Below are 17,233 nucleotides of genomic sequence, written 5' to 3'. Positions count from 1 at the left end.
TATTCAGGTAAATCAGAGAAATACCACAGACTCATGACACAAATACAGAAACAGAGAGCAATGAAAATTTGTAAGCCAGCTTTATTCGAAGTAGATAACTATGATTTAGGCATCGGCAATAGTAACTTCAACTTCTACACCTGGCTCAATGCTGATGGAAGTGATCTGCTTCACAATCTCCGAAGGGCTGTGCAAGTCAATGAGTCGTTTATGGATACGCATTTGGAAACGATCCCAGGTCTTGGAGCCTTCACCACAAGGTGTCTTCCTGGTAGTGATTCGCAGAATCTGAAGCAAAACCATAAACACAGGGTATCAAGCTGATGTACACAAGAAGCCCTTTCTACCTTCTGCATTTGTCACACAACAGTTATCAAAGCATCAAAGAAGCAAGGTATGCTATTATCTAACATAACCTTCAATTTAATAGCACTGCTTCATATCTCAACTTTTATTTAAAAAAAAAAAAGACGTTTTAGGTGTTTATTTGCAGAAATACAACATGGTTTCAATTAAGTTTAAATACCTTGGTAGGCATGCGCACAGGTCCTTTCACTTTCAGGTTTTTCTCCTTAGCGCCTCTGATCAAGTCAGCACAGACTGAAAACACAGAATGCTTTTAAGGCTTGTGGATCTTTTGTTTGTTGTTTTGAACAAAGACTTAAAAGACATGTTGGCTCAGAATAGCGTATAAAATGATCACTGCAATTCAGGTTTAGGAGTTTATCCTCATAGCCAACTACATCAAAATCAAACGACTTACCCCACAGTAAGATAGCAAAAAATCACAACAGAAGGTTATTACCATTTAACCCTTATCTAAGCCACAAGCAACCCAAATGTAAGGCAACAAGCACTGCTTCTACATTCATAATATGTGATTAAAATGTTGCCAACATCAGTTCCTAAATGAGATCTATTAATGCCTTACTGAACACTTAACTTCTAACTGACCGCTTAATAACAAGCATGACAGAGTATCAATCAAGAAACCAATAGCTTTCAGTTCTCAGACATTCCAACAGTAACATCTAAAACCTCCAGACAAACAGAGGGACAGAAGCTCTCTCTTACCACTACTCTAGTTTAAAAAAAAAAAAAAAAAAAAAAAGTGTCACTCACCCTTCTCAAGTGATTTTACATTGCGACTGGTCAAAGTAATTCTGATGCGATGAATTGCTACCTCTTGCTCCACAGGTGCCTTGCCAGTATCTTTAAATGCCTAAAATGTGAAAGTTAGATATCAAACACGACTATCAATACCAACTAACACTACTGAAAACAAGCTTGTGGAAAGTAAAGAACAATTTGGTTTTGGGACTATATTATTTGCATGACGTGATCAGGCAGGTACAATGGCATGGTCCAAACAGTGGGAATAAAGGATGATCAGAGGTGTGTGGAGCGCTGTGAAAAGTAACTGCTTTGCAGGGTAGAAAGCTTTGAGAACAGCTCTGCCTGATTTGCCTACATATAAAGCAGCCTGTCCAGGCACTGATCATGCCTGATTCTCCTCCTTCCCTACTAATTTGCCCTGGTGAGACCACATCTGGAATACTCTGTCAAGCTGTGGGCTCTTCAGTTCAAGAAATGCAGGGAGCTACCAGAGAGTCCAGTGGGAGGCTACAAAGATGATCAGAAGCCTGAAGCACCTCCCTTATGAGGAAAGGCTCAGAGACCTCAGGCTGTTCATCCCGGGGAAGACTAAGAGGGGATCTTATCGCTGTTTATGAATATCTGAAGTGCAGGAACCAAATTGATGGGGGCAAGATGACTCCGTGGCAGTATGCAGCAACAGAACAAGGTGCTATGGTCAAAAACTGGAACACAAAGTTTCATACAAACACGAGGGAGAACTTTGTTACCGTGAGAGTAATTAAGCACCAGAACAGGCTGCCCTGTGGAGCTCCTTCTCTGGAGATACTCATAACTCACCTGGACACTTTCCTGTGTGAAACTTGCTTTACAGCTTTGCCATACTTATGTTCTTTATTATGAGAGTGGTGAGGTGCTGGAACAGGCTGCCCAGAGAGGTTGTGGATGCCCCGTCCCTGGAGGTGTTCAAGGCCAGATTGGATGAGGCCTTGGTCAGCCTGGTCTAGTATTAAATGTGGAAGTTGGTGACCCTGCCTGTGACAGGAGTTGCAATTCATGATCCTTGAGGTCCCTTCCAACCCTGGCCATTCTGTGATTCTGTGTGATTACAGAGCGCCGGGCCAGATGGTCTCCAGAGGTCTCTTCTAAACCCTGCGTGATTCTGCGATTGTTCTTGTATCCAAAACCCGTGAAATTCTACCACCCTAACAGCCCCCGCATAAATCCAGCAGCAAGGATATCAGCTAAATGGGTGGAACATTGAGCAAACAGACCAGAAAGACTGACTGCACCACTTCAGGCACTGATCTGAAGAGCTTCGCGTAATTAAATGTTTGGGGAAAAAAACTGTATTAAAGCGGACAGATCGAACCGATAAAAGAACGGGAAAAAACACAGTAAAGAAGCATTTTAAGGTAAACGTTAGAAGCACGGCGTTTCTCCGACCGAGCAGCTGACACGTGCCCTAATAGCTGACCACGCTGTTCGCTTAAGAACGCACACGAAGGACAGGCGCAGAACCCAAGCTCACCCCACGGCGGCCCGCTCGGGGCCGGATGCACACGGCCGCCCCACAGCGCTCCGCGGGCACACGCGGCACCGCCCCGCCCCAGCGCTGCGCTTCGGGCCCGGACCCAGGCCGAGCCGGCGGCACGCGGCTGGCCGGACCCGGCGGCAACCACGCGGCGCCGCCCCCCACCCGCTCCCCCCGATCCATCGCTCCCCCCGATCCATCGCTCCCCCCGATCCATCGCCCCCCGCCTCACCATGGCGGCAGCGGGGCCTTCCTGGCCGACTTATTCCCGGGCGGGGCGCGACGCGGGGCCCAGCGAACAGCGGTGAGCCAGGAGGAGGCGGCGAGAGGAAGGCGCTGCGGCGGCCGGCGGCTTATATAAGGCGGGCGGCACCGCCTCCATCCGGGCGCTGCGGGACCTTTCACCTCGGGGCCGGCGCCCGGAAATGGCGGCTGTGGGCGTGCGGTTCTGCCGCGCTCCATGGCCGGTGGGGTGGGTGAGGGAGCATTCATAGCCCGTCCTGGAGTCTGTTTGGTAGTGCTGCCGGACTTGCTTGCGACGCGGGAATCTGGAGCATAGTGAAGGAAGAATGCTGGTTCCGTTCGTTCCTGAGCTTAGGGACTTGGATTCGTTTTGTTTATTGGAGTCTCCGCGTTCTGCGCTGTCTGCCTTCTCTCGAGAGCGCTCGTTATGGCCGAAGATAGCAGCCAACAAAGCGAGCGTTTTGCTGCTGCTGCCCGCACGGCTGGTCATGCTCTTCTGTAATCATTGTGGTTGTTGAAGAAAGCTTGACCCGAACTTAGTTTCACCTGGCACCCTGCCCTTCTATGTATCTGTTTTCCCTGATCAAATATTTCACGGGTCTTCACGTGGTGCGAGTCATGTGATTTAGATAACTTTTGTATGCCAATGTCGCATTGTGATGCTCAGTTGTGGGCTTGTTGTGCAGTCACAGCACCTGTAGTTGTGCTTCATAGTCTCTCACTAATGTATCAATTTTCAACTCAATGCTCCATTCTGATAAAGCACTTTCAATAAATATGAGTAATGAGTACAGAAGCCATTGTCCTGTTACAGCTCCCTAGAGGGCTGCTGTGTCCTTTGCCAAGTGAGATCCCTACTTCAAAAATCTGATTTGATAGCAGTCCAGTTTCTCTTCTTCTCTGCAGCAAAAGCAGCTTTTGTTTCTGGTTGTTTGTTTCCCAATTCCTTCAACAACTACATTAACAATTTTGAGCTCAATTATGCATAAAGATAATATTAGAAACAAGAAATTGGTTATGATTTTTAATTTCACTTTAGCCCTTGATGGATTACAAGAGGATCCTCAAAAGGTTTCTGTCTTCTCTGTTCCTTGTGAACTTAGGAAGGGGGTATGGCTGTTTATGAGGCTGGATAGTGATAGGATAAGGGGAAATGATTTTAAACTAAGACAAGAGATTGAGGTTAGATACAAGGAGGAAGTTTTTCACCCAGAGGGTGGTGAGACGCTGGAACAAGTTGCTCAAGGAGGTTGTGGATGCCTCTTCCGTGGAGCGGTGGTTGGTGACGTAGCAGGAGGCTTGAAACTCGATGATCATTGTGGTCCTTTTCAACCCAGGCCATTCTATGAAAGACTCCACTATTCCAATTCAACTATTCCAATTTTCTGAGGAAGTTTTCCATCCTACAAGCGTTCTGTATTTGTCATTAAGTGCATAACCACACAATGACCATGCTGAAACACTTAGTTTTCCAGTAGTTCAAATGGTTCTCAATCAGCTGTCTTGCTATGCTATTTAATTGTAGCTTTGATGAATGTTAGTACCAAACTTTATTTCCTGATAAACTGATAAAATATTAAATAGCTTAGAGCCAAGAACTAATTCTAGTGGGATTCAATTAGAAAGACATCTGACCAATTCCTCACTGACGACACAGACCTGTAACCTTGGTTTTTATTTACTTGCAACATGCTATCTACGTAAAATTATGCCACTTTTTTGCTGTTGTACTGAATAAATCCATGTAGGCATAAGTTATACCAGTGCTGTTCCTGTTGCCTACCAGACATACGCTCTAATCACATGAGCAATACAGTCAATTTTAAATTTAATTTGAGCTGTGCAATTTAAATAAAACTTTGTCATTTCTTTTTGTTTCTATACCAAGGATTCCTTTTATTTAGTTTTGTTTTGTTTTTCCCCTGGGAGTACTGCAAGGTACTGATTTCATTCCTTTCTTATGCTTTTACATATATATATACATATGTATTGGCACAACCTCAGCTTTCTGTTAGACTTTTTTTCTTGAGCTTCCCCAGATTTCTCAAAGCTTATGGAAAATCCACATTAACAGCACACAAGTCTCCTTTGCCAGCTCTTAAAACTCTTGGATGCGAGCTATCTGGAGCTGCTGATTTAAAAAATGTCTTCCTTTAGTTCCTATGTTTAAGGCTTTCCTTAGTTATTGTTAGAACTTTGTGACATTTGCTGTTTCTCCCCCCCCCCCCCCCCCAAAAAAAAACACAACACACACCCCCCCCCAAAAAAAAACACATAGAATAGCAATTTATATGAAGTTTCTGCTTTCTCTGAAATACATTATTTAAGAAAAGAATAAAAATTACTCCTTCCTGCTCTTCACACAGGTAAATAAATATCCATTATCAAAATAACTTTTTGCTTACTTTCTGAATATTCTGCAGTTCTTAGCTCCTAATTCACATGTTGTACTATGCCTATTTCTCTTATAGTAAAGCCCATTAAATTCAAGTTATGCTTCCAAATTAATAATTCAGTTACTCCTGTTAATTAACTATGTATGTGTTGGGAGTAGGTTTCTTGCCATCATGTATGGTCCTCTGCTTCATTTTAGCTTGAACATCTCTAATTTGTGATGAATAGATCATCCTATTTTTTTAGCTGATTGTTGCCATTGAATTTAATCTTGCCAGGTTTTGCCTGGGAAGATTTTCCAGGTGACTGGGTTTAAATCATAGACTTTTATCCAAAAAAAGATGTCCCAGTATTCTACAAATGTAAATCCCTTCAGTCTAGACATCAGCTGATCTTCTGTCTTCCTTTGCTCATGTGACAGAAAGAATCTTTGAGGAGACCCCCTGTATGTCCCAGCCAGAGCCAGGGTGGTCATAGGTCAAGTGTACGTCCACCTACATGACTGAACAAGCAGCACATGCTGGCTCTCAGCACCCTCTGAAGGACTACAGTGACTGTTCTTGAAGCAAAGGTTTGTGCTGCCTTTTGGTGAGTGCTGATCTCTGAAGTCTGACTGCACTTTTGGGTGGTTCAGAAGACAGACTTACTCTGCAGGTTCTGCAGATTGGCTTGCTAATTACACACACACACACACACACACACACACACACACACACAAGGTTGGAAACAACGACCTGCAAGCTCCTTTGGGTTACATTTATTCTAATTTCATGCCCTTTTTGACAGTGTGCACAGTAGCTTCCTTAAATTTCCTGTGTTGTATTTCATAGTGATGATATGATGCTGGCAGCTCACTGGAAGCAGGGCCTGGATTACACCCGCCTAAGCCTGTAGTCTTTACTTCCAATGATGATAAACACATTGGCAAAATATATTCCTGTTTACTTTCAAAATCATAGAATCATAGAGAATCATAGAATGGTTTTGGTAGGAAGGGGCCTTTGAGATCATCTAGTTCCAACTCCCTGCTAAAGGCAGGGACACCTCCCTCTAGTCCAGGTTGCACAAAGTCCCATCCAGCCTGGCCTTGAATGCTTCCAGGGAGGGGGCATCCACAACCTCACTGGGCAACCTGTTCCAGTGTCTCACCACCCTCATAGTAAAGAATTAATATCTAGTCTAAACCTACCCTCTTCCAGTTTAAAACCATTTCCCCTTATTCTGTTGCTACATACCCTTATAAAAAGACCTTCCTCAGCTTTCCTGTAGGCCTCCTTCAGGTGCTGGAAAGTTTCTATGAGGTCCTCCTGGAGCCTCCTCTAGATTGAAGAGCCCCAACTTTCTCAGTCTGTCCTCAGAGGGAGGTGCTGCAGCCCTCTGATCATCTTCGTGGCCCTCCTCTGGATCTGCTCCAGCATCTCATATCAACACTTCATGTTGCATGTTACTGTATGCATGATCTGTTTTCTCTTTTCTCTAGTCCATCTTCCAGCTCATGGGGCTAGAAAGTTTTTCATTCTCACCTAGACCATTTTTAGGAGAGGCTGTACCAATTTAGAAGAAAGTCAATACCAAAAGCTAACTCTTCTGTGAGGTCGTTTCTAACATCAAATCAATTCTAATATCTAGATGTGCATACATTTTACTAACCCATCACAGCATGTTGGACTGACTTCCTTCTCCAAGTTCTTTGAAAACTGGACAAACTCTTGGAGATTTTGTTTGAACTTCTGATCATAAAATACCTGTGAAACAGGATTGTACTTGAGGCTTCCCAGGAAATCATCAGTAGGTAGTGCAGCAATCCAGTGAAAGCATTTTTCAAGGGTTTTAGGAAAGCCTTCAGCATCTGCTTGGTTTTACTCGCAAATATTTGTAGATCCTCTTGTCTTGACTTAAAGTTACTTAATTGTATCTTATCTGAGAAGTCGATGGGTTCTTTCCTTGGCTGTTAGGTAGATCCTGTTAATATCCCCCTGTGGACTGAATATCTATGTTTGCAGTGCCCACAGCTGCCTCAGCTATTGAAACTCTTCCAGAAAACCTGCCAGAATTGAAAACAACCTCTCTTTTTAAAGACTGATGTGTGAGGTAGGTAGTTACATGCTTCAACACTAGTCCAAAGCTGAAATTCTACATCATACCTAGCATATCCCTTTTAAATTTTTGGGTCACTTCTGGTATAGAGCTTGCCATAAAAATGTAACCAGTATTGGGTACTCTTTTCTTTAATTTCTTATTTGAGGAGAATATGAGCTAGATCCGTGACTTGGAAAAAAGAGCAATTGTGCTTGATGGAGTCCTTTTCAGGTGATAAATGTTGTCACAATCAGTGATGATAATGGGACTTTCAAATGTGCAGTGTGAGGTAACTATCACTAGCTCTTACCTTGCAGATAAGTACTTTACTACTGATAAAGATTGTAGTTGGCTTCCAGAATCATTGACCTGGTTTCCCTAAAGCTTCTCTGTCAACCTTGGTTGTCTTATTCTTTGGATACAAATTATAGCAGTAGAAATGCTTAACAGCTAATATATTTAGCATTTCTGGTGAAGCTGAATATGTGATACATCGCAACATATCTTTGAACACTCAGGATGAAAACAAGATAGCAACAAGTTTCTAAGTGCTAGCTGGAGACTCAGGCACGCATACCTGTGCAGCCACCCCAAGTGCTGGTTAAAAGATGGGTCTGGCTGTGGCTTCATGCTGGCTGTCCCCTTGCTCATATCCCCAAACTGGGGTGGGTTGGCAATGACATGCAGTGTGCAATGGGGAAGATACCTCCTTTCAAGTTAACTTCTTTTCTCGTACTAATCCCTTGGTTACTGTTTAATCTGGATGATCATTGTCTTAAGCAAACTTTGTTATTGTCAGATTCCCCTTAGTGTTATCAGTTTTGGACAAACAACCTCTCAGAACAGCCAGATTTGGGTATTCGGTTCACACGCACTATTGACACTTGCATTCCTGCCATGCCATCTGTTGTTATCCAGGCCTTGCTACCTCGAGGCAGGGAGTCATGCAGTTCCTGTACAAAAAAAAACCTAGCTCCATTTCAGTAAAAGATCTAGTGGACACAAACAAAACTGCTGATTCTGCATCCAGTTTTCGTTTTAGAAATCACTGGAGAAGACTTCATGTGCAGAAAGGTTAATCAAGCATAAGAACAATATTCCAAGCAACACAGTTCTTTTAAATTGTTCTTCTGTTACTTCAGACTCTACTGTTTGACACTGTTTGTCATGATCTGTGACTATGAAGAAAACAGACCATGCAGGAAGACTGCAATGGTTTGTAGCATGACATGAAAAGCTGCACCTATTCACTTCATGCTGACATGACCTCAGCAAGCTGCTCTAACTGAACTGGAAGTGGCTTCTACCACAAGTGTTGGTTTGCTGCCTGCCTCACTGGCTTTTCTACAGGTTCTGTACTCAGAGGACTGAGGAATTAGCAGTGTGTACGAGCTCCCGCAATGCATTTGTGCTAATAAAGAACGGTAGCAGTTGTCTTTCATCCTAGTGTCTGCCTCCTACAGAGTCTGTGGAAAGCTACCAATGACAGGGGATTTGCATGGTTGAGGTCTGTCTTCGAGGAAGAAAACATTGATGCTTTTGTAGTAATTATGATTACCAATATATGTAGTGCACACACATTTTGCTTGTGATGTCTTCTGTTTTAGAATCCTGTTATGAAGGATTACAGTTTTCTCTCAAAGACCAGTTTAATCTAATCTAATTCTGTGTCGAGACAGAGTAGGAGGGAATTGTTTCACGGTTCTTGTGCTGCCTCCCTGTCATGGTGCAGGGATAATGTAAGGAATGGTTCTGACCTCACAATGCCTTATGACTGACGGGCTAGCCTCCTGATATCAAATGCATTGTGCATCATGTTTTTTATGTTTTTTTTTTTTTCCTCCAAAGTTTTTTTTCCTCATCACTTCAAGATTAGTTTCCTTCCTACAATATTCTTGTGCCAGACGGTCTTCAGATGATGAATGTTTGCAAGCACTAGGAAAAAATTGTAAATCCTTGCTGTAGATAACAAAGAGATTTAAAGCAAGGGGGAATCATCATGTTGATGGTTCAGGACTGTTAGATCGGCAGATTGGTTGCATCTCACGATTTTATTGAGGTTATGTTCCAGTGTCAGGCTGAGTTCAGTGGGACTTGTGAAGAGATGCCCTTTCCAGCCCTCCCATCTGTAAGTGCAAACAAAAGTCAATTCAGTAATTCATCTTCTATTGTGACCTGACCCTGTGTGAATTAGCAAAGTTAAATTAGTCAAAAACTGACAGAAACAAAAATAATAACATAAAACTTAGGATCTGGAACAAAACGGGATACTTTGGTGTTGAAGTTGTGCTTTAGAAACAGGAATTAGCAGCTACTGAGGGAATCATTACATTGTGATTGTTCATAACAGATGGTCAGATCCAAAATGTAACATGAAAGTGATCCAAGAGGCTTCAAAGACCAAGAAGTTTTGTTTTCAAAGGGCTTGCTAACTTCTCAAAAAGGCTAATGTGGCAGAATGGCAGCTGCAGCCTACTGCTTAGACATTGTGAGCTTGTGACTGGGGGGCAGGAACAACTGTAGAGTTTTTAATGTTCTTCCATAGAAGAGTCAGTTCTGTTGAGAACTTAAGGTAGCCAAAGGGAAGTCTATTAAATGTGTCTTTGACCTAAATACACAGCAGAAGTTCCTGATTGCCTTGTAATGAAAATGTAGGCTGTACGTTTCATATTGGTCTGTAAAACATTATAATTACAAAGAATATTGTTTTGTTGGTGACCCAGGAAATGTGCTATTAAGAATACTAGAAAGTAAAAGAGGATATTTTCCCCTGCAACAGTAGCTTGAATAGTTTTAAGAGCAACCACACTTGGGTGCACATGGCTGCAGCATCATAGAATGGTTTGAGTTGGAAGGAACATTTAAGACCAGCTTGTTGCATCCCCCTGCCATGGGCAGAACTGCCAAGATCCCACTGTATCAGACTGCCCAGGGCCCCATCCAACCTGGCCTTGGGCACCTCCAGGGACAGGGCATCCACAGTTTCTCTGTGGGCCTGTGCCAGTGCCTCACCACTCTCTGAGTAAAGAATTTCCTCATAACATCTAATTTAAATGTACCATCTTGTACTTTAAAACCATTTTCCCTTGGCCTCTTACTATATGCCTGTAACAATCAGATCAACATGAGGGTATTACCTACCTGTTGAAAACTGAGGAACGGATAGCATGACATCAGAGGGCTATGGTCAAGTGTATTCGATTTTTATGCAGCAGAAGTTAAATTCTGTCCTATACGTAGAAGGTGGTTTTGAGTCTTGTAGCCATACTCCCTGAAAAACATAAAATAAATATCAATACCTGCAGATTTTTGAGCATTATGATCTCATGTTTTTATTTTAAGTATAAAATACTTATATTACAACATAATATTTCAATAACTATGACTGTTTGAAGATATTTCTGAGACCACCCAGCCTGTACTTCATTCTATCAATGCCCCCCTTTCCATAAACTTGCAGCAGATAAATTTCCTTTTTGAGAGTCCCTGATGTGTTCAGATGAAAAACTGCTTCAAATACACTCTCATGAAATATTCCTGGTGTGAGGTAAAGCCAGTCACTTTGTTCTGGCTGGCACAAATGTATATGCTAATGCCTAGGGGCTGCTTCTGTTTCCTGGAAAAAAAAAAAAAAAACAACACACCTTTGATATAGAAATTGAACTCTTTACTCTTTCTTCTGTATACAAAAGAAATTTCTTTTTCAGTGAAGGATCTGCTATTATTGGTGTGCTTGTATACGTTGCTAAGCCATTTGTGTTATCTCCTTGAAGGATAACAGTAACTTGTCATACTAAGTAGCTCATAGTGCAGTCATAAAGGAAAGAAAGAAAAAAATCTCTGGGGTAGCTTGGGGCTTGGTACTGATAGGCAGGATGAGTCCAGTTGGTCACTTTTTGGTTCTGATGATCTAGGGCAGTAGGGTTTTGGAGTGTGGGGGTGAAGGGAAGGCTGTGCTGCTTTCAGCTGAATCAAACTACTGAGGCCGTCAGCTGAACCAAACTACTGTGGCCCATGGTTGCCAGTGACCTGTCTGAACCAAGTTTGTGATCTTGCCCAATTTTAAACACTGCTTGAATTCTCTTAGATCCAGTCATATGGGGTCGTGCTGGTCTATTCAGCAGGCACCTCTAGGATACAAAGCAGAAATTCAAACACCATCATAAGATAATGTTTCAGTGAGAACCTCACTGACTGCAGCTTGTAGGAAATCGCCTTTTTTTTTAAGTTTCTGGCTTGTTTTGTTGCCTCCTCCAGCCACCCTTTGTTCCCCAGCACAAATGGCTCTTTCACACTGCCCTTATCATTTTTGTCAGGTTGTGCTCATCTTAACCATTAGGGCACTTTTACTAACGCTGTTTGCAATTCGACGCACAACTTTTTAAAATAAAAAATGTAATATTAAATATACAAAGCTAAAAAATAATTTCAAAAACAATTGAAGAAATGGATTTCCTCCAAAAGTCAGCCTTTGAGGGGACTGAGTAACTAAGTTTTAAGAACATCCGTTTTCTCCCTTTTAAGTCAGAAAACAACTTATGGCAGTCATTTAATTCCCCAGAGATACACAGGGAATGACAGCTGTAGGTGTCTGGCGGTCTGCAGAAGTTCTGTCACTTTATATGCAAAGAGAAGCTCAGGGGACCCGAGCTGTGATATATTCCTTTGAATGCTTTGTGTGTGGCTTTCGTGTTGTCTGCAAATCATTTTAATGAAACTATTGGCCAAAGTGTATGGTATCTGTCTTTCTAAACTTGCTGTATTACATGATACGTATTACTAACTGCCACTAAAAAAAAAAGGCAGTCTGCCCAGTGTATCAACTGCCATATTTACACTCAGCTGTTTTAATACCCCTGTTAAGGTGCAGCTTTCCGTACTTGTCTCTGGGGCCAGTTTCACCGGTGGCACGTGAATCAAAAGCCTTTCACCATTTTTGAAGTGGCTGAAAACAACGCATGGCTTGAAAATAAAACTGCCTTTCCTTCCGCCCCTTTTGGGGGGAGTAACTTAAAAAGAGAGGGACATTTACATTTCCAATATTCAGCCTACTTCACTCTTTGTAGCCTGGCACATATGCAGTAGAATATTTATTAAGTTATGAATTACCCTATTATCCCAGGTGCCCTGCAAAGGCAAATGCAGTCACCTCCCTGCTCTGCTGAACACTTGGGCTATTGAACTTCAGTCTGGGTAGGGAGCACGGCAGCTCAGCCCCGTGCACTGGGAACTCCAGGTCCAATGGTGCCTCTGCTATCAAATTGTCCCAAGGCATCCTGAGCTGATGGCATACTGGGACGGAAGCCAGAAGGCTTTTTGTTGTTGTTGTTGTTCCCGTTTTCTTTCTTTAACTGGTTTTAAGGCTGCTCTTTTGACAGGCAGACAAATATTTGGCAGCTGGGCTAACTGAAGCACAGAAAGAGGCTCTTTGAACACTGTGTAAGATATTTCTAGCAGATGAATGGCTAAAATAAAGTATAAGTAAAATATTCAAAGTATAGTTAATATTTTAAAATAGTCATTTTCTACCACTGTTTTTGTCTTAGCTCCATAGGAGGAATTTGTAAACATAGGTAAGAGTAGTGGGAAAAAAATATGATAGACAAGTCAAATCTGAAGCATCCATTTAAGCCTTACTGAATTTACAAATATTTGGGGTGCTCTGTAAAACAGTTTTTTCATTTTCTTTGCTGCAGAGAATAAAACCAGATGCTTGTGTTTATATTATAATCATAGAAGGTAAAAATAGAAAGTTTAAAGAAACTGGATTGTGATTGCTGAAATAGTTTGCATTTGAGTTCTCTGATAAGTGATATGCAATGCAGTTCACCTCATAAAGATTCAGAACTTCAAAAGAAGCCTCCAAGGAGAGAGGAGCAAACAACACAATAAGCCAGAAGCAGGCTTTCAGGGGCACTCCACTGATGGGAAGCCACAAGCTATGTAAAAGTGAAATAAATAACAATTGCTGCTTAATTAGCAAATGTGCTTAACAGCAATGCTCCCAGCTCCCTCCTGCAAGACAAAAACAAAAACAAAACAAAACAACAAAACAAAACAAATTAAGAAATAAAATGCTACTTCCATCCTATTTCTTTTATTTTCTTATTCTTCCTAGAAATTGTTCATTACAATTGCATGCTACCCATGCTTTCACCCATTTTTCTTGCCTTTTTAAATTTGACTGCTAAAGAAAATGTCAGATCTTAGAGATTCTCAGAGCTCAAGAGAGCACATGGAAGTTGCTTTCCATCGTGGACAAAAGTATTTAATTTTGATCTAAAACCAGTTCAATACTCCATAGTACTGGCTGTTGTGAAGATTAAGTTCAAATTGGATGTTTAGATGAAATTATGGAATCATAGAATCATACAAGTTGGAAGAGACCACTAAGCAGAACATCTGATCCAACCACCAGCCCATCCCCACCATGCCCACTAACCACATCCCTCAGTGCCACATCTCCATGTTTCTTGAACGCCTTCAGGGACGGTGACTCCACTCCCTGGGCAGCCTGTTGCAATGCCTCAGCACTCTTTCTGTGAAGAAACATTTCCTAATATCCAGCCTGAACCTTTCCTGGTGCAACTTGAGGCTATTTTCTCTCATCCTGTTGCTGTTACCAAGCTGAAGAGGCTGATCCCCACCTCACCACAACCTCCTTTCAAGTCATGCTAAAGAGCTACAAGGCCCCTCCTGGGCTTCCTCTTCTTCACACTAAACTGCCCCAGTTCCCTGAGCTGTTTCTTATAAGACTTGTGCTCCAGATCCCTCACAGCTTCCTTGCCCTTCTCTGGACGTGCTCCAGGGCCTCAATTTCTTTCTTGTACAGAGGGGCCCAAAACTGAACATAGTACTCAAAGTGTGGCCTCACCAGTGCTGAGTACACAAATCTGATGGAAAGGACTGGATGCCATTTACTACTGAAAAAAAAAAGAGGCTAGAGTTAAAACTTCTAGTTCATGCTTTCCCATAGTAGACAATATTATCTGTATAATCAAGGAAGCATAAAATGTAACACTCTGATGTGATTAACATGTCCAAAGCTACTGCTGTTGGTGACTGAGCAAGATAATGCAAGCATTTCACAGTGTCCTTTTTAATAGGAGGTGTCTGAAATTAGTAAAGGCAGCCAGATGTGATAGTTAGGCACTAGGGTGTTTATGGGAACTAGCTGAAGTTTCCATGCAGACTGTGGCTACCCAGGACTGCTATGAGACAGCAGCTAACCCAATTGGTTTGGACTAGTTAACTCAGTGCTGCAGAGCTGGAAGCCAGAAAGGCAGCTTGTGCTGGGGTCCCGCTTACGAACCGGGAACATAACAAAAAGAGCTCACAGTAAGAAGATAGGCACTGTGGCATGGCACAGCAATCCCGGGATCCCAGAAATGGCACTTTGCTGTGCCAAAAGTTATGCTGTTAAATAAACATAAGAATATTTCAGCCTCCAAGAAAAATAACTATATCAAACTAAGGAACTGAGTTGATGGTAAGACATGAGAGATCTGGCATTTACCAACTGGGACAAATGAGGCTCTGTTCCTTCTGAAAAGCACAGCCCAGATGATTTGGCCACTTTCGCAGGAGAAGGTCTGGCCCACTCTTAGTATCACTCTTACACTGAACAGAGCACACTGGCTGGCAGATGGCAGAGCCCACTGATACACTGCAGCACCAGTGATGCTGCATTATCTGAATCTGTGCAATAGTGGGCCCCATACTTCCAAATTCGCAAGACCCTACTAAGCTGATCAGGACAAGAATGCTTGTTCAGCCTTTCAAGCTCCTTATGTCTTCATATATACCCTGCTGAGGCATGTAGACCACAGATTAAAAAACTGATGTTCCTTTTTATGTTTTGCGTCACGTCAAACACTATTATCAGCACCCTCCTTCCATCAAAGGCAGTGATAAAATAGAAAAAAATTCTCCTACCTTCTTTGACCTCTGCCTCCCACACTGGAAGTGGAAGGATGATCAGCACTGGTTTCATAAGTATATCATGCTCAGTAGATACAGACAGATGTTGATAAACTGCAATTATCTGGTTGTAGCGCTTTCTCCAGGCCTTTAAGAGAACCCATGTTTAGGTTCATCACCTGCTGGCAATCAGCTTCAGAAATGCAGAAGATAAATTAGGGATGAGGTGCCCTTAACACTTACGCTGACTTACAACCATGAGCACGGTTTGAATTTCCAGTGATCCTGTGTGAAGCAAGCAGTTGGACTCGATGGGATGATTGTCCCTCTCTACTCCCCATTGTGAGGCTCCACCGGGAGCGCTGCCTCCAGGCCTGGAGCCCCCAGCACAAGAAGGTTGTGGAGCTGTTGCAGCAGGTTCAGAGGAGGACCATGAAGAGGAACAGCAGTGAAGCACTTCTCCTAAGAAGACAGGCTGAGGGAGCTGGGCTTGTTCAGTCTGGAGGCTCCAAGGAGATCTCACTGCATCTTTCCAATACTTAAAAGGAGATTCTAAACAGGAAGAAGATCAAATTTTTACTTGGGCATATAGTAAAAGGACAATGGGAACTGGTTTTAAAGTACAAGAGGGGAGATTTAAAATTAGATGTTATGAAGAAATTCCTTACTCAGAGAGTCACTGGCACAGGCCCATAGAGAAGCTGTGGCACCCCATCCCTGGAGGTGCCCAAGGCCAGGTTGGATGAGGCCCTGGGCAGCCTGGTGTGGTGGGGGCAGAATAATCTCATCTGTTGATGCTCTGGAGGAACTCGAGATGCCTTTCGCAGTGCAGCCCAAGATGCTGTTGGCCTCCTTTGCCACAAGGGCGCATTGCTAGTTCATGTTCAATTTGGTGTCTGGAACTCTGGGTCCTGTCCTGCACAGCTGTTTCCTGGACAGTCAGCCCTGAGCCTGTAATGGTGTCTGGGTCTCTTCTTCCTCAGTTACTGGATTTTACATTTCCCCTCACTGATCCCCATCAACGGATTTCTCCAGCCTGGCAAGGTCCCACTGAATAGCAGCACAACCCATCTGCTGTATCAACCACTCCAACCAATTCAGTATCCCCTGCAAATTTGCTGATGGTGCTCACTGTCCAGTCATCCACATTATCAATAGAGATTTTAAACTATACTATCCCCAGTATTAACATTCAGGGTACACCACTGGTGACTGACCTCCAGCTGGACTTTGTAAATCCATGCTAACTACACCCAATTACTTTCTTGTTCTTCACGTGCTTGGAATCATTTCCAGGATCAGTTGTTTCACCATTTACTTGGGGGAGCGAAGCAAAGTGAACTGTCTTGTAGTTTGCTAGGCACTCATTTTTGATGATCTGCAGATAGCAGTGACATTGCTTTCTGTGAGTCTGGCAGAGCCCCCCTCACTTGCCGCAGCCTTTCAAGACTGGAGTGTCCTAACCACAACATCAGCTAGATCCCTTGGCATATGTACATACACTCAATCAAGGCCCATGAACTTGTGTATGATGTGTTTGCCCGAATGTTCCTAACCTGTTCCTTCCTATACCAAGTCATCCTTGCTCCATATTTCCCTTTGGTCTCAGTGGTGCCCAAGATTCCTTAGTGCAGGTCTTTGCATTAGAAGCTGAAGTGAAGAAACAATAGATGAATACCTTGTCCTTCTCCCAGTGTTCCCCCCACCCCCCCCCTTTTTTTTTTTTTTTCCTTTTTTAATTTTTTGTCACTGGCTCCCTTGCCCCATTAATCAGTGGGCCCAGTTTCAACCTACTGTTCCTTTTACTGTTGATGTACCTGTAGAAACCTTCCTGTTGCTCTTCACAACCCTCACCAGACTCAATCTGAGATGGGCTTTCACTTCTTTAAACCCAGCTCTACATGCTCTGACAGATCTTTATTCTTTCTGGGAAAAGCCCTTTATTAAAAAAAAAAAACAAAAAAACAC

At 42.9% G+C, this 17,233-nt stretch overlaps 1 protein-coding gene across 1 annotated transcript; it reads right to left on the bottom strand.

Annotated features, from left to right (window-relative positions):
• Positions 1-80: 80 nt before the first annotated feature.
• RPS20 (ribosomal protein S20) lies at positions 81-2,812 on the bottom strand (the record flags this gene model as incomplete). Its single annotated transcript, XM_079533864.1, has 4 exons — positions 81-288; positions 527-600; positions 1,123-1,222; positions 2,627-2,812. The coding sequence occupies 4 exons, from the start codon at positions 2,810-2,812 to the stop codon at positions 106-108; spliced, it is 543 nt and encodes a 180-aa protein (XP_079389990.1). The 3' UTR covers positions 81-105.
• Between the last annotated feature and the right edge of the window lie 14,421 nt (positions 2,813-17,233).

This window comes from Tetrao urogallus (assembly GCF_951394365.1).
Source record: "Tetrao urogallus genome assembly, chromosome: 3".
In the NCBI taxonomy this organism is placed as follows: domain Eukaryota; kingdom Metazoa; phylum Chordata; class Aves; order Galliformes; family Phasianidae; genus Tetrao; species Tetrao urogallus.
The sequence above is the reverse complement of the archived record's forward strand: the minus strand, read 5'-3'. Positions and strand labels throughout refer to the sequence as shown.